Source organism: Penicillium canescens (genome assembly GCF_028828765.1).
Source record: "Penicillium canescens strain IBT 15451 chromosome Unknown utg000002l_segment0_segment0, whole genome shotgun sequence".
Lineage (NCBI taxonomy): Eukaryota > Fungi > Ascomycota > Eurotiomycetes > Eurotiales > Aspergillaceae > Penicillium > Penicillium canescens.
In genome coordinates this window covers 2,188,449-2,206,100 of record NW_026703964.1, presented here as the reverse complement: position 1 = coordinate 2,206,100, position 17,652 = coordinate 2,188,449, and the positions used below count along the sequence as shown (strand labels likewise).

At 49.3% G+C, this 17,652-nt stretch overlaps 4 protein-coding genes across 4 annotated transcripts; 3 read left to right on the top strand and 1 right to left on the bottom strand.

Moving 5' to 3' along the window:
- Positions 1–1,686: 1,686 nt before the first annotated feature.
- On the top strand, positions 1,687–6,276 carry N7446_002034 (ubiquitin-binding TORC1 subunit KOG1; the record flags this gene model as incomplete). Its single annotated transcript, XM_058510783.1, has 8 exons — positions 1,687–2,151; positions 2,214–2,768; positions 2,828–4,726; positions 4,825–4,920; positions 4,989–5,239; positions 5,296–5,629; positions 5,689–6,026; positions 6,087–6,276. The coding sequence occupies 8 exons, from the start codon at positions 1,687–1,689 to the stop codon at positions 6,274–6,276; spliced, it is 4,128 nt and encodes a 1,375-aa protein (XP_058376319.1).
- A 980-nt stretch (positions 6,277–7,256) lies between these two features.
- Positions 7,257–8,232, top strand: N7446_002033 (DUF899 domain-containing protein). The gene is made up of 2 exons (XM_058510782.1): positions 7,257–7,317; positions 7,375–8,232. Exons 1-2 carry the CDS (start codon positions 7,273–7,275, stop codon positions 8,035–8,037), a joined length of 708 nt encoding a protein of 235 aa, XP_058376318.1. The 5' UTR covers positions 7,257–7,272; the 3' UTR covers positions 8,038–8,232.
- Positions 8,233–9,948: 1,716 nt separating this feature from the next.
- N7446_002032 (putative endo-1,3(4)-beta-glucanase) lies at positions 9,949–11,187 on the top strand (the record flags this gene model as incomplete). Its single annotated transcript, XM_058510781.1, has 1 exon — positions 9,949–11,187. The coding sequence occupies one exon, from the start codon at positions 9,949–9,951 to the stop codon at positions 11,185–11,187; it is 1,239 nt and encodes a 412-aa protein (XP_058376317.1).
- A 586-nt stretch (positions 11,188–11,773) lies between these two features.
- On the bottom strand, positions 11,774–16,824 carry N7446_002031 (uncharacterized protein; the record flags this gene model as incomplete). Its single annotated transcript, XM_058510780.1, has 5 exons — positions 11,774–15,069; positions 15,121–15,905; positions 15,961–16,269; positions 16,316–16,439; positions 16,494–16,824. The coding sequence occupies 5 exons, from the start codon at positions 16,822–16,824 to the stop codon at positions 11,774–11,776; spliced, it is 4,845 nt and encodes a 1,614-aa protein (XP_058376316.1).
- Positions 16,825–17,652: the final 828 nt, after the last annotated feature.

Here is a 17,652-nt window from a genome sequence, read left to right as displayed (position 1 = left end):
TGCCTTATGCCGCGGGGCCTCGGACTCGACCACGGTGTGAACACTCGCTGCAGGTCCAATGATAATTCATCCTGGCACTGCATTCCCCAATTCCACACGGCGATCCACACCCCACAACGTGCAGAAGGCATATATCGTCACTTATTGGATAGTATATCGAGAGCCGAGAGAGCCTGATCAAACCAGGCTCATTTGAAAGCAGAAGAAAAGTAGGTGAAGCCAAATGATGGATCCACGAAAAAGGGGGTTGGGGTTTCCCTGCCTATCAGAAGAATCTAAGCGATGATCTCTCGGTCCCTGAGCGCCAGCCCGTTTCTTGTCGTCAAGGGATGAAAATATAATGCTAAAATGTATTCTCATTGGGCAGTTTCTGTCTTTGTGTTCTTTTTTACTATTTGTCTCAATTGACGTATCCAAACCTGTCGGGTTCCCCAGGTTCAGCCTTCCAGTGACACTAATTATGTACCGTGTCCATCCTGATCTCATTATGCAGCTGTCTTAGACATTTCCCGCCATGTAAGATCTGTCTCTGTGTTAAATTGCATTTCTACCTCCTTGTATACGGTTGAGCATCTTTGTTGACATGTGTACCGTTCAAGCTCCGCGCCTAAGTGATATATGGGTCGTCCTGCCTTGGTATCCTGTCTTCCACAGTATATACTCAAAAGATCCCTGGGTTATTTCGGTCGCCTAAATTGGAACCCTATAAGTATTCCACTGCATAAGATTGTTATCTATGTGTTAGATACAGTATCACTGGGACAAATATGGACATTCAACTTGCTATATTTTGACCATACTGCATTCCAGCAATCCACTATCAGGTGATGCTTATCAGGTGATGCTCGTGTCTACTAACCTACAACGCTAGGCTAAGAACATTCCAATGCTTTCCTTGTCCAATGAAATAAGGTTCGGCTGATGCGGTGGAAGATCAATAAGTTATAACGCCTCATGCAGTCAAAACAGGTGCAGCATGGGAGCGAATAACTGTTACACCTTCATCTATTCCGACCACGTGCTTGTGTATAGGTATATACATCTCTGTCTATATGCAAGAGACTAAGAATCGATACTTCCTTTAGCTTTGCCCCTAGTCCCCACCAAGCGAATACTGGTCTGTCCAGTTAAGTCCATGTTAAAGACCGCAAGTAAGCGATTGTGTATCTGTCTACCGATGTCATACAAACGTTGGGCCTGTTATAAAATCTAGTTATCACTGGTATTGAATTTTACAGCGGTGTAATTAGCGACAAGAATCTGAATCTCCAAATGCCAAACTCTTGATTATAAGTTATACTTCCTAGGGCAGGCGCCAAGACATGAGTAATCAGTGGACCCGGAACATAGATACTCCGATGCTGCGTCCCCATTCGAACCCCATCGGCTAGAACAGGAAGCTCACTGGACTTCAATAGGCTGTGCGCTGTGCTCTCTGTGCGCTCTTGGATTATCTCCAGGACAGTCGCGATTTGAGACCGGGCTGACTCCAGTTCCCGCCTAGTTCTAGGCAAGCTAGATCATTTCATCATCTCTTCTTCAGCTACACCTCAACCCCCCACGGCAAATCCAAGAGCGACATTCAACTGATTTAAGCACTTGGAGATACTCGCAGCTTGTCTGGACACTTCGGACGGTTATTCTTCGCCCTCCACTCGCGCGTAACACCATGAGCCGACAGACAATATGAGGGATCCCACCACTGACATGGAACACATCTCACAACAACCGACCAACGGGTCAACAGCCCCGCGACGAAATCCGAACAAATCAGCTCGAGTCGCATTTGGTCCTGAGTTGGAAACCACGATTCCCTCCCGCGAAAGATCTCCGGCTCCGTTGGCTGGCCACCATCGCTCATTCACAACGGTCGAACAAAGGCAGCCTTCCCTAGCGCTCCCTGGACGACCAACAAGCTCCTCTGGGGAGAATTTATCTAGCGGTATTGATTCAGATGCTCCCCCACGTCGCCCCTCTCCTCGGAGATCGGAAAGCAGCCGGCCCGCCGTGCTGAAGAGAGCCAGAAGTGATTACGGGCCAAGCCGTATCACTTTTGATAAAGCACCGGGCGATGACGACGAGGACTTCGCTATGCGCCACGGATGGCAAGAGGAATACACCTCGAGCGAATATTTGAAGATTTTACACTCGGTGAGAAGTATTAGTTTGCATTGCGGGTCCCAGAGGCTAACACAGTTATCTGCTCTAACTAGAATTTCTACATGTACTTCACCGAGAAGCGCCACGAAACCAACGGTGTTCCCAGGGACCCGGTTGGAAGCTGGCCTAGTCAGGACTGGCGCATGAAGGACCGCCTCAAGACCGTATCTGCGGCATTGGCGATTTGTCTGAACATTGGAGTTGATCCCCCAGATGTGGTCAAGACAAACCCTACATCAAAGTTGGAATGCTGGGTGGATCCCACCTCGACCACTGGTGGAGGTCAGAACAAAATTATGGAACAGATCGGAAAGAAGCTACAGGAGCAATACGAGACCTTGAGTCTACGGACAAGATACAAGCAGTACTTGGATCCGTCGGTCGATGAAACAAAGAAGTTCTGCATATCGCTTCGCCGGAATGCCAAGGACGAGCGAGTTCTTCTACATTACAATGGACACGGTGTGCCGCTTCCAACTCAATCAGGTGAAATTTGGGTATTCAACAAGAATTACACCCAATACATTCCCGTACCGCTATATGATCTGCAATCGTGGCTGGCTGGCCCCAGTCTTTTCGTCTTTGATGTCTCGCACGCAGGTAACATTGTCCAGAATTTCCACACCTTTGTTGAGAAACATGAGAAAGAGAATATCGAAGCCAAAAGCGAGACCCGAATGCCATCGTCCAGAACTATGGAGACTGCATTCTCCTCGCTGCATGCCAGAAATCTGAGTCTCTCCCAACAAATCCCGACTTGCCTGCGGACTTGTTCACCTGTTGTTTGACGACACCAATCGAAATCGCTCTCCGCTTCTTCATTTTGCAGAATCCTCTCCGAACTGACATTTCCATTGACGATTTCCGAGTTCCCGGTCGACTGCAGGATCGTCGAAGCCCCCTTGGAGAGCTGAACTGGATATTCACCGCTATCACTGATACAATTGCATGGAATACTTTGCCTCGGGCATTGTTCAAGAAGCTTTTCCGGCAGGATTTGATGGTTGCTGCTCTGTTCCGCAACTTTTTGCTAAGCGAACGTATTATGCGGACCTACAAATGCCATCCAATCTCTTCACCCGAACTTCCGGAAACCCATCATCACCCGCTATGGAAAAGCTGGGACCTTGCTGTCGAGATGGTGTTGTCTCAGCTTCCTGCTCTCATTGATCATGAGGAGGGACGTCGCCAGTACGAGTACCAGCATTCTACTTTCTTCGCTGAGCAGCTCACTGCCTTTGAGGTGTATCTTTCGTCCGGTCCGACAGAAAAGAACCCACCTGACCAACTTCCCATTGTCTTGCAAGTCCTTCTAAGCCAGGCACATCGTTTGCGGGCTTTGATTCTATTGAGCAAGTTTCTGGATCTCGGTCCATGGGCTGTCCACCTTGCATTGAGCATCGGTATTTTCCCATATGTCGTCAAGTTGTTGCAGTCAGCGGCCCAAGAATTGAAACCTGTCATGGTTTTCATCTGGGCCAGAATCATGGCAGTTGACCACACCGTCCAGAACGATCTCCTCAAGGATAACGGGATTCACTATTTTATCTCAATCCTCAATCCCTCGTCACCAATCCCCGTCGGCAACGCCAGCGAGCATCGCGCTATGTGTGCTTTCATAGTCTCCATCTTCTGCAAGAACTACCCACAGGGCCAGAATGTCTGCCTCTCTAATGAGCTGTTTGACTCGTCACTCAGACATCTAGGCGACGTGGAAAACCCTTTGCTGCGACAGTGGTCATGTCTGTGTCTTAGCATGCTCTGGTGTGACTTCCCAGAAGCAAAGTGGATGGGCATTCGATGTGCAGCTCCTGCGAGACTTTGCGAGTTGAATTTCGACCCCGTTCCCGAGGTTCGTGCTGCGATGTTGCACGCCGTGACGACCTTCCTGGGAATTCCTGACCTGACAGACCAAGTGGCCCAAATTGAGGAAACTCTGGCTCTAGCTGTCTTGCCCATGTCCTCAGATGGCAGTGTGGTTGTCAGAAAGGAACTTCTAGTATTCTTCTCAACATTTGTTAGACGACACCAAAACAAATTCTTGGTTGCGGCCTTTGAAGAACTTCAAGACGAGAAGCGGTCATTGCGCCAGCGCTTCGAGAACGAAAACCCCCAGTTGACCTACAACGAGAGCCAAAATGGAACAGTGTCCTCTACTCCAAAGCTATCTCGCAACACCACCTTCGGGACTATCTGGAAACAACTCCTGGCTCTCTCGGTTGATCCTCACCCTGACATTGGCCAGGATGCCGCCGTCATTGTTGATTACATCCACCTGTCATTGCTAGAATCCCCCATGGCTCCTCTGACTAACAAGCTTCAAAATGAAATCCTGGATCTCGCAGGGCTCTTGAAACTTCAAACTCACGAGCTTTCCGAGACAAAGAAGGTGGCACCGCCCTCAACACCTCCCTCATCATCGGCAGCAACTTCTAAACAAGAAGGATATCTTTCGATCGGGTTCAAACGAACAGCCAGCGTCGCTGCTTCCCTCAAGAACCTCGCTTTTGGAAACTCAACAAATGGGGATCCAACAGACAACTCGAACCCCCCTCACCCTCAACTGGTAGGATGCCCATCACCCCTCGCGGACGTGCTCCTCCCGAATGGACTCGACCCCCAGAAGGCAATGACCACGTTGCTCCTGCGACAGCATATCACCAGGCGCCTTCACCTACATCACGAGGCTTTGAGCCCAAAGGCGCTGGTGCCGTCCCAGTCATCCCCCTCAAGAGCCGATTCCTTGACTGGTCAACCGAGGTAAGTTTAGATCTCTTTTGAAAGATCCGCCTACCGCCTGCATTGCCCTGTTACTAATTGTTCCCAAGTACTTCCGCGAACCCCAGATGAAGCCCAATGAGCCGGATGAGCCAGGTAGCTCGGACTATAACCAACGCCTCTGGAGACGCAGCCGCAATGAGAAGATTATTGCCGAAACCCAGCCCCTTAAAGGAAAGGCAGGAGCAAGCCGGTGGGATAATTCTCTTGCTCTGTTGTCAAATGGTAGTCAGCCCATGAAGATGTGCTTCCATCAATTCGAGGATCACCTTGCTGTTGCAGATGATCGAGACACCATTGCGTAAGTTCCTCACAAAAGACCCCTGTTGAACCCCGTTTGACCATGCATCCATTTAGAATTTGGGACTGGCAGGGCCAAAGACGCCTTAATCAATTCTCCAATGGCAACCCTGCAGGATCAAAGATCAACGAGGTCCGGTACATCAATGAGGATGACCAGGCACTTCTCATGACTGGCTCTTCGGATGGTGTTATCAAGCTATTCCGCCACTATGAGTCTAACAGAGATATTGAAGTAGTCACGGCCTTCAGGGCGCTTCCTGAGTTGATTCCCAGCAATCGAAACGCTGGTCTTGTGCTTGATTGGCAGCAGGGACAAGGCAAAGCTCTGGTTGCAGGTGACGTAAAGGTTATTCGTGTTTGGAATGCTGCCACCGAAGTGTGCACAAACGTAAGTCTTTCTTCCCAAGTTTACAGCCCATCTCACCACTTACAAATATAAATTTACAGGACATTCCTGCACGCTCTGGCTCTTGCATTACGTCCTTGACCTCGGACCAGGTCGCTGGCAACATCTTTGTCGCAGGATTTGGCGATGGTGCCGTTCGAGTCTTCGATCAGCGGCTGAAGCCCACCACCTCCATGGTCAAGGTCTGGCGCGAGCACAAACAATGGATTACCAATGTTCATATGCAGCGTGGTGGACTGCGAGAACTAATATCGGGCGGCCGCAATGGCGAGATTCGCCTTTGGGATCTACGGATGGATGATCCAATCTCCACCATCTACGCCACCAAAGACACCCTACGAACCTTGAGTGTGCATGAACACGCCCCTGTTTTCAGCATGTACGTCATACTCGTTCCCTTCCGCGGTGCTTTGTTCGTTTGAACTAACCCAATTTCCAGGGGCACAAACCGCCATGAGGTCAAGACCTTCAATGTGGATGGCACCTACCTGTCCACTTTCGAGCCATACTCAAGCTTCCTCCATCACAACCGCTCTTCCCCTATCGCCAGCACTGCTTTCCATCCCCACCGGACTGTGCTTGCATGTGCCGCGCTGAATGATCACCACGTCAATCTCGTGTCCTGCTAATCCTAGCCGAACTCGTAACTTCATGATACGCCCGCCAATCCTGGTACTCTTTTCGGCCTCCTGTTTTAACCTTCTTCTACTGTAATATGCACTTGCATGCCCGGCATGCAAATTTACATGGCGTCTTGGTGATTGAGTTGATCCCCCATACATTGATGGCTTTGCGTTGTTTCTTCCTGGCTAGCTTCACTACCCCTTTATAGTGGCGGTTTCCTTGTTTTATTCACTTTATGCGAGACAATCAATGGGCCCATCTTGGGTGTTTGACTCTTCTTCCTTTAATTTTCTCTTGCTAACTTTACCTGAACGTCCCGTGTTGGGCAGTGTTCAGGAGTACAAGTTACATTCTCACGGGGCTATTCTTATATCTTCTACTTGTGTTGGTGATTTAAGATAATTGCACTAATTGTAGGCACGAATTCTAATAAAGTCTCTTTGTCTCGTATCGCTTCTATTAAATATTTTTCTGTCTCTGCGACCAAATAGGGGCAAAGCTGGTCACGTATGTGCACGATCCCGTATATAAAACGAGCCTAGATTGACCATTCTCATTCTGCGGACATCGTCAACTGCAGCCTAAAGATATTCGCTAGATCTTATTCTGTAAACTAAGATTCCTACTCTTCAAGCACAAGAATTGGATTCTATCTCCCTACGGTTTCCAAACGGCGTTCCGGGTCCAATTTTCATACCCTTCTCTCTAGTGTACGTCTTCCAGCGCTGGGACGTTCCAAATCACGCGAGCAAACAAGCGTCAATCGGCATATACGACAAGATAGACAGATATGAAGGTATATTTGAACACTACAGAAAATGCATATTGCAGACTAGTGACGTCGAGTGAAGATTTGATCTAAATATTCAGAATGAAATGCATCGTCAAATTTCCAAGATTATACAACATGCTGAGTAACCGCGCCCGGAGCTCCGAGGTCCCGAGATCCAAGACGTCATCCAGTTGAGATCTCCTACAACATTCCCTCAAAGCGACCTGAAATGAGCCCGGCAAACCCCATTAAAATGGATTCAAATGAAAAGACAGTAAGATCCCTTTGGAAGTATCCCCACCGTGTTTTTGCCATATTGACATTCAATAAGAAAAAGATCGTCGGCGCAGACGAGTATCAGCAAGCTCGGGCGCATCTTCTCAAGCAAGAAAAGGAAGCTACACAGTTATTGCAGCGACTAGCCGCCTCACGCCGAGAACTTCCTATGGTGCAAATCTCCAACCCGGATCGATTCAAATTCGACACTCCAGAAGGAGAAAAAAGCCTTGTAGATATCTTCGATGGCCGTAACCAATTGATCATCTACCACTTCATGCTTGGCCCGGGCGAGCATGCTGGCTGTGTGGGGTGTTCCTTTTGCATGGACCATATTCCCAATCTCGAGCATCTGCGCAGCCGAAATACCTCGTTTGCCGCGGTCGCTACTGCCCCATTGTCTGAGATCACTACGTATCGAAAGAGGATGGGATGGAAGTTCCCTTTTTATAGTTCTGCTAAAACTCACCAGGCATGGAAAGAGGCTGAGCAGGCGGGCGAGACTGTTACTTGGAAGCCTGGCAATGGGTATTTCGGTCTCTGCGTTTTCAGCAAAGACGGCGATCGCGTCTTCCATACTTATGACACTACCGCTCGGGGGTTGGAAAGTATTCTGTCGACATACCATCTGTTGGATATGACGCCGATGGGTCGGCAGGAGGTCGGCAATGGGATGAATGAATTTAGTCTTCATGATGAGTATGGGGTCGAAAAGTAAAGCTTGGATTGACGGGGCTAAAGCTAGCTACAAAAGTTCGATTGATTTGCATCGTGATAGTCTTCGGGGCGAGAATGATATTGTATGACAATCAGACCGAGTGCTCGAAAGATGTCAGATCCTAATTAAAAACACCTCAATTAGCCATGGATCATGGATATAAGCGAATATATGATTTTGCAAATTCAAAGAGACCACAATTTCAGCAACTCAGAGACCAATATGAAACAATGTAGATTGACACAGTTTCTACAATTTCTTTGCAGAAAGGGAAGTGGTCGATCATCACCGGAGCTTTATTGTGAAGGGATGCAGGGGGGAGAGCAGGGGTTAACATACCCCGGTCCAGTCGGCGGGTTCCCGCTAGTGGATGGGTGGCGGCGGGAACTATGGCACCGGAAGTAATATCCTGAAATCTGATATTGGTCCCCCGTGCCTCAATAGATCATTCTTGTAGCTAGAGCGAGTTAGGTTCTGCGAAAGAAAAAAGTGTTGTTTTTCGGTGGCTGCGGTCGCTGTCTGTTAGTTATAGTCACAGTTGAAGAGAGAATGAATGGCTTCCTGAACTCCCATGAATTGAGCTGGAATTTGCGAAAATTGTGGTGAATTCCAGTCCATCTAGGGAGATACAGAGGTTTAATTACTGTTACCCTGAGTGATCTTAAATACTGATCGCTGGGCAGGGGCTAGGGCATCGGCCCTACCCCTTATGTTCAGAATTTTATATGGAGCACATCGTCATTGATGGAGCCGTGCGAAACTAGGTCCACCTCCAACGGGTACTATGACATGGGTCACCACATTTATATCTCGGTAGCTGTTTTAGCCCAGGAACAGATTAAGCGAAATTTCAAGCTGAAATGAACTAAGTCAGAACTCCGTAGATCTTCAGTAGATATTTCGGCCCACGCAATGTCTCACTATGTATTTGCTTCACTCATAACAAATTGCGCTCCGTATCTTCAAGGCACTGCTGCGTTTCTTTGAGATCGAACCCGAATTTTTTTGTCAACAACGGCCTAGAAAGTTGACTTCAGTAACGACCAGATGGCGATGTCGATAAAGACCAAAGCGCTTAGTTTGAATAAGTTCCCATACTTTGACTCATATTTTTAGACCCCGCTATGTGAAGTACATGAATATCATTGCAGTAGCTGTATATGACTCGCTAGTGGTCGAGGCATTTCGAGTATTGATCATGGTTTTAAGACAAGCCAGAGAGACTGAGACTCTTTACCTTCTGTACATCGCCGTGAAAAGTTTGCAGTTCATAAAGAAACATTCCTTTCGATACATCCTAAGGAATGGAATTTAAATGGATCATGGACAGCGAGCGGAAAAAGAGTTCATATTTGCTCACTAGGAAGTGGTAGTGGGTGAAATTAGATGATCTGTTTCTTCTTTGTCTTCTTTGGTACTGCTTTTGCGGCTTCGAGTATTGCAGGCCCCTATATATCTAACGTTCTCATCTAACTAACGCATTAGTCCGTTAGGGCCTGGAAGATTTATTGTGAAACCATATAGTCCACTTTCAGATTGCGCTTGTTGTGAAAACAGATATCTATAGTAGAAATTCGTGGTACTAAAATGACAAAACTCCTGTTTGCAAAGCCATTCCAACCTATCGAAGTGAGATATGTACAATCAGTGGCTCGCTTTCCTGTGAAGGTTCGCTGTCTTCTGGTCTAATTAATTGACGCGTTTTGTGGTAGGTGCATCACTCGGTATTGAATTACCTTGAAGGGGGATGTTGATGCCTTGAATTCGAGGCATAAATTGGAACTTTGAGCTTTGTCAGCGCTCAACGTCATTCGAAGTTCCTGAGGTCAATCTGGAGAACTTGAACCAACCAAGCTCCTACGGAGCTCTCTTTCACCATACCAAGCTTCTCTGCCAGTCGAGATCCTCACAATGAGCTCCAACTATGCCTCGCCACAGGCGGGCTCGTCCCCCAACAACAATTCCTCTTCGGACTCCTCCTCGCAAGCATTTGCCGACAATAACCCCGCTCTGGCAAGAAACAACAAGCTCCTTCTCCGGCCGGAGCTGGTGAAGAGGCCAGATTTCTTCACACTGTACTTTGGGTTCTGGGGTGAAACTGCCTGGACACGGGAACTGGGTAGGATGATCACAAGTCGAGTGGAGAATCAGTATGTCTTGACAGCGCGATATCCAACCCAAGAGGAAATGGATGCGCATCTCGAGCATGGGTCGCGAACGCTCTACTACCGACGCATCGGATTGCCTGTGAGCGCATTTGCAGGTACCGCGTACTTCTACAACAAAGCACGCAAATCGCCCGACTTCCCGGCCAACCCTACACCCAAGTCTCTCTTTGATACGGCGCGCCATATGTGGAAATTCGACATAAACGACTTCAGAAGGACAGTTCCGTCGACTGCATTCAAGATGCTTTTCATCACTACCGCTGCCGTCATGGCATCAAGCGGCTGGGCTGTCTCTTCCGATGCCATGTCCACCTTGGGCGATCCACGCATGAAGCAATTCCTTGAAGATATGCGAAAATCTGATCCTGAGGACGTACGCAAGCGCAAGATTCAAGCGGCGAACGAGAGAGTTCGCAGCATACGCCAGGGCGGCGCGGATATCGGCACTCAGATGCGACAGCAGAATGGACCGGGGGGGTCTTCAAGGGGCGGTGGTTATTCTGAGGACAACTACGACTCCCAAGAAGCACCGGCTCCTCCCTCTGATAATGATGCATACAACACCACCTCGATGAGCTCCCAGTCTTCATACGAGCCGCAAGCTGAACCAGAACAGCGCATCAACACTGGTGCAGTTTGGGCACGGGGCAGAGGCCCCCAGCCTGAATCGAAATCAGCATTGGACATCATGGACGAAGACGACGCTAGCCCTACGGCTGCGGAATACCGCAATACCAACATTGACGGCTCACCGTCCGGTAGCGCTTGGGATCGCATCAGACGACAGAATGCGGGAGGACGCTCGCCTCGCCAGCCGCCTGGTATGACCAACCCTTATGCTGAGTACTCGGATCATAACCGGGAACAATACGGCTCAGGTCAAATGAGCGAGAAGGATCGAGCACAGGCAGATTTCGATCGGATGATTGATGCGGAGCGGAATGCCGGCAACGGTGGATCCTCTCGTAACCGAGGCTGGTGATCTTGATGGTCTAATTGGTCTTTACTTTTTTATGTTGATCCTTTATGTACAACTACATCATCTCCAGCACTTGGCGCGTTATTTTATATCAAAGCATCTTGAATTCAGAAACACCTGACACCGTCATCATTAGCCTTTGCAGGCACATATGTTTAGATATGGTTGCCCTGATAAGAAATAAATACCGACAAAGGTGAGATGATTATAGACATCGCTGTCTGCAATTTTGAAAAAAAAAAAAAAAAAAAAGAAAGTGTATCAAAGTCAAGGACTAGGAGAGGTGTGCATACATCAACCGCAGGTATAGAGTCGAAGATGGGAGATGAAATTTGAATATGTGGTAACTTGGTGAGGGCATATAAGAGAAGCCAAAACATATTAACAAAGCAATGCGAGAGAGGGTATGGGCCCAGAACAAAAGTGGGCAATAGAATAAAGACAATCCAAAACGGGGGCAGTGAAAACATGACGCGTGATGCGTTGAAAGCCAGGACGTTACAAATTCATGATTAGAGCAAAAAGCCAAGACAAAAAAAAAAAAAAAACCTAAGTAGATCGAAGGGTAGAGAGACAGAGGAAACATCTCTCAGACGAAGTTCTGACCAGGCGAGACATAGCTCTGACTCGGAAGGACATAATTCTGATTCGAGGCCACACCATGCGAATGCATACTCTCATATGGCGTCTCCGACTCCGCAGCCTGTGACCAAGGCTCAACACTGCGACTAGCAGTACTTCGCATACGGGTCAAGCTCCTTAACTTGTTGGTGAAGCTCTCGTTCGAGCTCCTGTTCCGGCGATGGTCAAAGGACATACGTCGATTCCCAGATTGAGGACCAACGCTCTGTGTATGGACATTGAAAGCCGGGGCAGCAGTCATAGCCCGCGGGAGGAGGCGACCAAAGTCTTCATTGTTGTCGATGGCGATGTCGATTGTGGCGGAGGACTCTCGCGGTGAGATGGGGTCCGCAGAGATTGGGAATGGAGGGGGTGGAGGTGGTGTATTGAGATGCTGCAATTCTGGAAGGATTGGCGGCGGTGGTGGAGGAGGGATACTGTCGTAGTTTACCGAGGGTCCTCGCTGCATTGCCTGTTCAATTGTCTCCTCGATGCTTACGGTGAGGTTGGGGGAGGTGCCTGAGATGAAGCCGCCTGAGCTGGTGCGGCGGTGGCCTGTGTTACGGCTTCGGCTGCTAGATCTGCTTCTTGGGAGGGCCGGGTTGAAGCGTGGGTGCATGGGGAGGTCGTTGGGCATTGGTGCTGTGCCGTTAAACTGGCCCTCTGGAACGGGAACAGACATTGATCGACCAATTCTTTCGGCGTCACCTTGGTATCGGGCGTTACTGAGGAAAAGGTTGGTGTCTGAAGGAATGGTCGGCACGGAAGGAGGTCGTTCTTCATCTTGTCCGTTTCCTCCGTACTTGGGATGGCGCATAGCTCGGGGAGTTGCTGGGAGCCCAACTGGCATACCGGAGCGTGATGAGTTGGAGTCCGAGCTGCTTGGATAGTCGGGGGATGGCTTGCTCTGGGTCACTTTATTTCGAGATGGAGCTCGTGGAAAATACGAGTTACCAGCGGAGAATGGTGGAGGGCTTTCGATGGGACTTCTGACGCTTTGGAGCTCGCCCGGGAAGGGAATGTTTGGTGCCGATGGGTTACGCGCAAGAGATAGCCTCCGAGCTTCTAGTTCGGCAGCTGCAAACTCTCTCCTCTTTCTCTCTGCCACACTGACGAATGGCGTTGTTGGGGATACAATATCCTGGAAGTCGTTCACAGTTGAACTGGGCTGTCCGTTTGGAAATTCACTGAAGGGTGGCTCCTGACCAAAGACCTTGCTCGACAATAATTGTACCGGCTCAGAGGTCTGTACCCAAGGATCAGCCTTAGGCCCTTGTTGAATCTCAGAAAGACTCTGGGATGTTTTGTGTCTGGATTCCGGGGACCCATCTCTTCTGGCACTTGCAGCACTTGTTCCTCTTTCGGCACGACGACGACTGGCACTGCGATGGCGAGACCTCAGCCTCTGTTGATTGCTCGCCACAATCCTCAAGGGATCATCTGCACCGTCAGTCTGTGAGGGCTCATCCCGGGGGAAAGACATGGGAAGAGGTGACGATGGCGACCGAGTGCTAGATCCTTGTCGATCGTTGCTGCGGCCCCGGTTTAACGCATCTCGCTTGTCTGCAATACGGCTTGCTGTGTGTCGGCTAGAAGATCTCTGGCGGGCTCGTGAGTCCGGCCGTTTCATCTTGCTGGAACTCCTAGTGCGTGACTTCGACTTCGGCTTGGTCACAGGCTTTTCAGACTCGCCGGCGCCATAGCGGGCCAATTCTTCAGGAGACATAGGCACCGGTGAAGAGGGAGAGCGTTTAGCAGGCTGGATATAGCGACGATCATTCCGGCCACGAGTATCCCTGGAGGCATCTCGTGATTGGTGAACGCGCGAGCTCTGGCTGCCCGCATCATCTGTATTCCGTCTTCCGCGTCCGGGTGTATGAGGGCCACGGTACTTGCGTGCATGGAAATTCGCTTCGTCGAGGCTGCTGATGTATTGATCAATGCTTCGACCGCTGACGCTTGGACTCTTGGCAGAAGTGAAACTATCCGCCGTTGAAGCCGTGCTCCTGGCGCTAGGAACTAAATCTGAGCGATCTTGGTGATTTCGTTCGCTATCTAGTAGCTCAATTTGAAGGCCGTCTGGTTTGCGATCCCGAGAACCATTGCGGTGGTCATCGTTGGTGAGAGCATCAAACACACCGGCTGCTGGAGATGGAAGACCCTTGATGGTCGCAAACTTGTCTGTTCCTTGCACAGCAGTCTGGGGACTGGGTTTAAGAGAGTCATTTTTGGGGTCGTATCTCGCAGATGGTAGAGTTAAAAGACCACTGTCACTCTCCCTTTCATCTTGACTGTGCTCGTGACCACTCGTCTCGTTCTCTGAAGTTGATCCATACTCATTTTGGCTGTAAGAATTAGACCGTGAGAACGTGGGAGGATGCACATCCACTGGTGTCTCTCCGATTGAGGGCAGACGGCGTCGGTTGAAAGAAGGGGTATTAGTTCGAGAGGTCATTGCATGGTTCAGGCTTTGGATATTGTTCAGTTTCCATGATCCGAGACCACCAGGAGACAGTGCGGAATCTGGAACAGCAGATTCAGCGATTGGCGTGATCCCTGGAGCATTAGTTGGGGTACGATCATCAGACTTCAACCCAGGGAAACGGAAGCGTTGGTTAGGTTGCGCGTCGAACGAGGTAATGAGCTTCAGCGCTGGAGTCTTCGCAGCAGGCTTTTGGTTAGATGCGGATCTTGGTCGAATTGGTGGAGGCATCATGCTTGATATATTGGGCTGTGGTGGCTCGGTCGAAGCAAGAGGGGATTTCGTTCGAATCATCTCCGCAAAGGATGCGGCTTGTTGTGCAGACGGCGATGCCCATGGCTCAGATGGCTCCACGCCGGTACACATGAAACAACGGATTGCAAGCTGCTGTTGGGAATGGGTGACAACATGCTCTCCCCATCGACGAACAAGATACGACTGTCGCTGCCAGTCGGATGGCATAAGAAGACATGTCATCAGGATAGCTTCCATGAAATGATTTCGAGAAACATAAACTTCAATCGCATCGTTGCTGTCACCGAGTCCAAGCAAAATAGCAGCTGAAGTGTGCGTGTCTCCAACCTCGAGCAGCTTCTGGACAAATGCTTGTCCAACTTTGTTCCCTTGGGCTTGACCACTCATTTGGCTCAAAGCAAGGAGCATCCAGTCAGATGTTGTTACAGGTCCCGGAGCAACCATGGAAGCCATTTGTTCTGTATCAGTTTCACCAAGCCATTGTGCCAAAAGAATGGCACTCTGGCTTCCTACAGCGTGACGGCTCACTTTATGATGGATTAGCGTCTGAATGTCCCACGTCGAGCATATGAACTTACGCTCGTCCCTGATCAGATCTTCGATATCGCCATCCCAACCAAACACCACGCTCAACATCTGCTGCCTCAAATCATCGGAAGTTAGATCGGGATCATCAAGAGGAGGCTGCTGCTTGTAAGGCACATCATTGAGACGAGCACGGGTAAACGGAAACAAATCAACAATATTCTTCTCAGCGGGACTGAGGTGAACCTCATTCCGCAACCGCGATGCCGCCCTTGAACTTCTCACAGACGACATAGAGACAGAAGATGGGTACGCAAATGAAGCAGCAGATGCAGTGGGCTGCGGTGTATCACCACCAGCGGATGTCAGCGAGAAAGTAGTGGCACTCTGGCCAGAACGACTGGGCGGAGAAAAGGGCCTGGCGTTATACTTCGAAGATGACGCCTTGGAGCTGACCGATTCTGTCCTGCTCCGGGAGGAGGCAGGGCTTGTCAGATCTGCTCGTTGTCTGATACTTTCAATTTCACTTGCATCGAATGGTGTGCGCCGCGCGGTACTTGTTGGTTCTCGAATATCAGGAGGGTCCTGGAGGCGGCGTGGTGACATTGTCCTTGATCTGTTATTCTCTGATGCGCCAGATCGAGATCCGACTGGTAGGTGCTGCACGTTTGCAACCATTGCTGGGTTTTCCAAATCATACTGCTGTACTGAGTTCTGAGGACCGAGTGTGAAGAGAGTTGCGGTTGGGCCGTAGTTTGCAAGCCCTCGAACGCCGTCGATAGTGGGAATTGGGTCGTAAGTAACGTGTTTGGTTCGGACGTCCCAAGACCATGTTTCTCTTATATCGAACGTTAGCAACTTATCAATACTTCAATTGTATCAGGGCTGCCCACCCTTCCAGATATTGAACTAGTCTTCCATTCTTCGACCATCCCATCCATTTAGGATCAGCAGAGCTTGAATCAGATCGTTTCAATACCCTAATAACTCGGGGTGACTCTTTTCCTGGTGGTTTTGCCACGCTCCAGACTCTAAGATCGCCATTAGAGGATTGAGTTGCTAGCATATCTGACTTTTGCTTCGACGAAGATGCATGCCAAGCTAGAGATATAATTGGAGACGGTCCTCGCGAAGTAGTCAGAGTGTGAAGGATGGTAAATTGAGGAAGTAGAGTTGCGATCAAAATTGATCCATTTTGATATCTAGACTAGTTAGCATAATGATACCACTCAATTGCAGCTAACATACCCAATTGCATGAGTACGACAATCTGTAGCTGGTGCCATAGCAGTAATCGGGTCAAAAATGGTGCGCGCAGAGATATGTTCTTGTGTTGGAGGTTCGAACAGAATAACTTCGCCTTTCCCGTTTCCTATACTTCCGGTAAGCAAGTGAATTCAACCGCTTGATTTTATGTATCTCTCACCAAATGCGACGTTGCCATTGCGCATCCATGAAGCCACTCGCAAATGCTCAAACGAGGCAAATCGGGCAATTTCGGTCCCCGTGAAAATATCCCAGACAATCGCAGTCTGTCCTACATCGTAACTGACGACCAATCTCCCAGCACCCCGCTCGCTGACATTGTCCACCGAAATGAAATCAATGTTCTCCTGATGACTCTGGAACCGGCGTTCAATTGCCAATGTGTCATGGTGAAGGCATAGAATTGTTGAGCCCTGGGCATAGAGAAATAGCGACGCTGTGGAAGCACAAGGTTCGAACCGAGGCAGGGCAGGCTGCAGCGGAGGAGCCATTACTTTGGCAGTCCTCGAGGGTCGCGATTCTGTCACCAAGGTCCTGTTCCATGTCAATTCAACCATTCATTTAGTGTATGTAGCAAATGGGGCATTGGATTGAGTATAAATGGTTCAAGCTGACAAGGCTTTCAATTCCCAAGTTGACAAAAGCCCCGGGAGTGATAAGCCCGTAGAACCCAAGAAACAAGAAAAGAGATAAAAAGAAATCCACTGACCTGATCAGCTTATACCAGGTCGGTTTCTAATCGGTCGTCACGACCCTGAGTCCAGTCAAGGGAAACGAAAGACGGGCCTTAGGGTAGTGCAAAGCACATCTGGATTGCTCAGGAAACGGGAGGAAAATAAGCGCCTTGACAAGGGGACGTGGGTAAGTATAAACGGGCTATCTCGAGGATCGAAGATCTGGACCCTAATAAGAAAAATGTTGAGAGAGAAATAGGGCGAAAAAGAGGTGTGGCCGTCGCAGAACAGGGGGGAATAAAATAAAGATAATATCAGTGACACTCAGAATCAAATAACTCGCTTGCACGTTCATCACATAGATTAACGTGATGGAGGGGCTTAAGTTTGTGACAGGCCGGTGTGGAGAGGAAAAAGGACCAGGGTTGAGTCCGTCTACATGCGATTATACATATAAGCAGCCGCCACTGCCCGTGGATCCAGGAGAGAAGGCGCATGCGTAGGACAGGGAAAAGAAAAGGCTGTGCATTTGCAGGGCAAAGAAAAAGAGGGGAGTTTAGTCGATCAGAAGGAGCAATGGTTGTTGGCGCTGGGGTATTTCTGCTCGGCGCTTCATTTCCTGACTGACCATACATTTGTCCCGCC

Excerpts from the sequence above, each read along its gene's own strand:
- N7446_002033 (XM_058510782.1), top strand. The coding sequence starts at position 7,273 with ATGAGCCCGGCAAACCCCATTAAAATGGATTCAAATGAAAAGACA. Across the intron at positions 7,318-7,374 it reads TGGATTCAAATGAAAAGACA|AAAAAGATCGTCGGCGCAGA; the intron begins GTAAGATCCCTT and ends ACATTCAATAAG.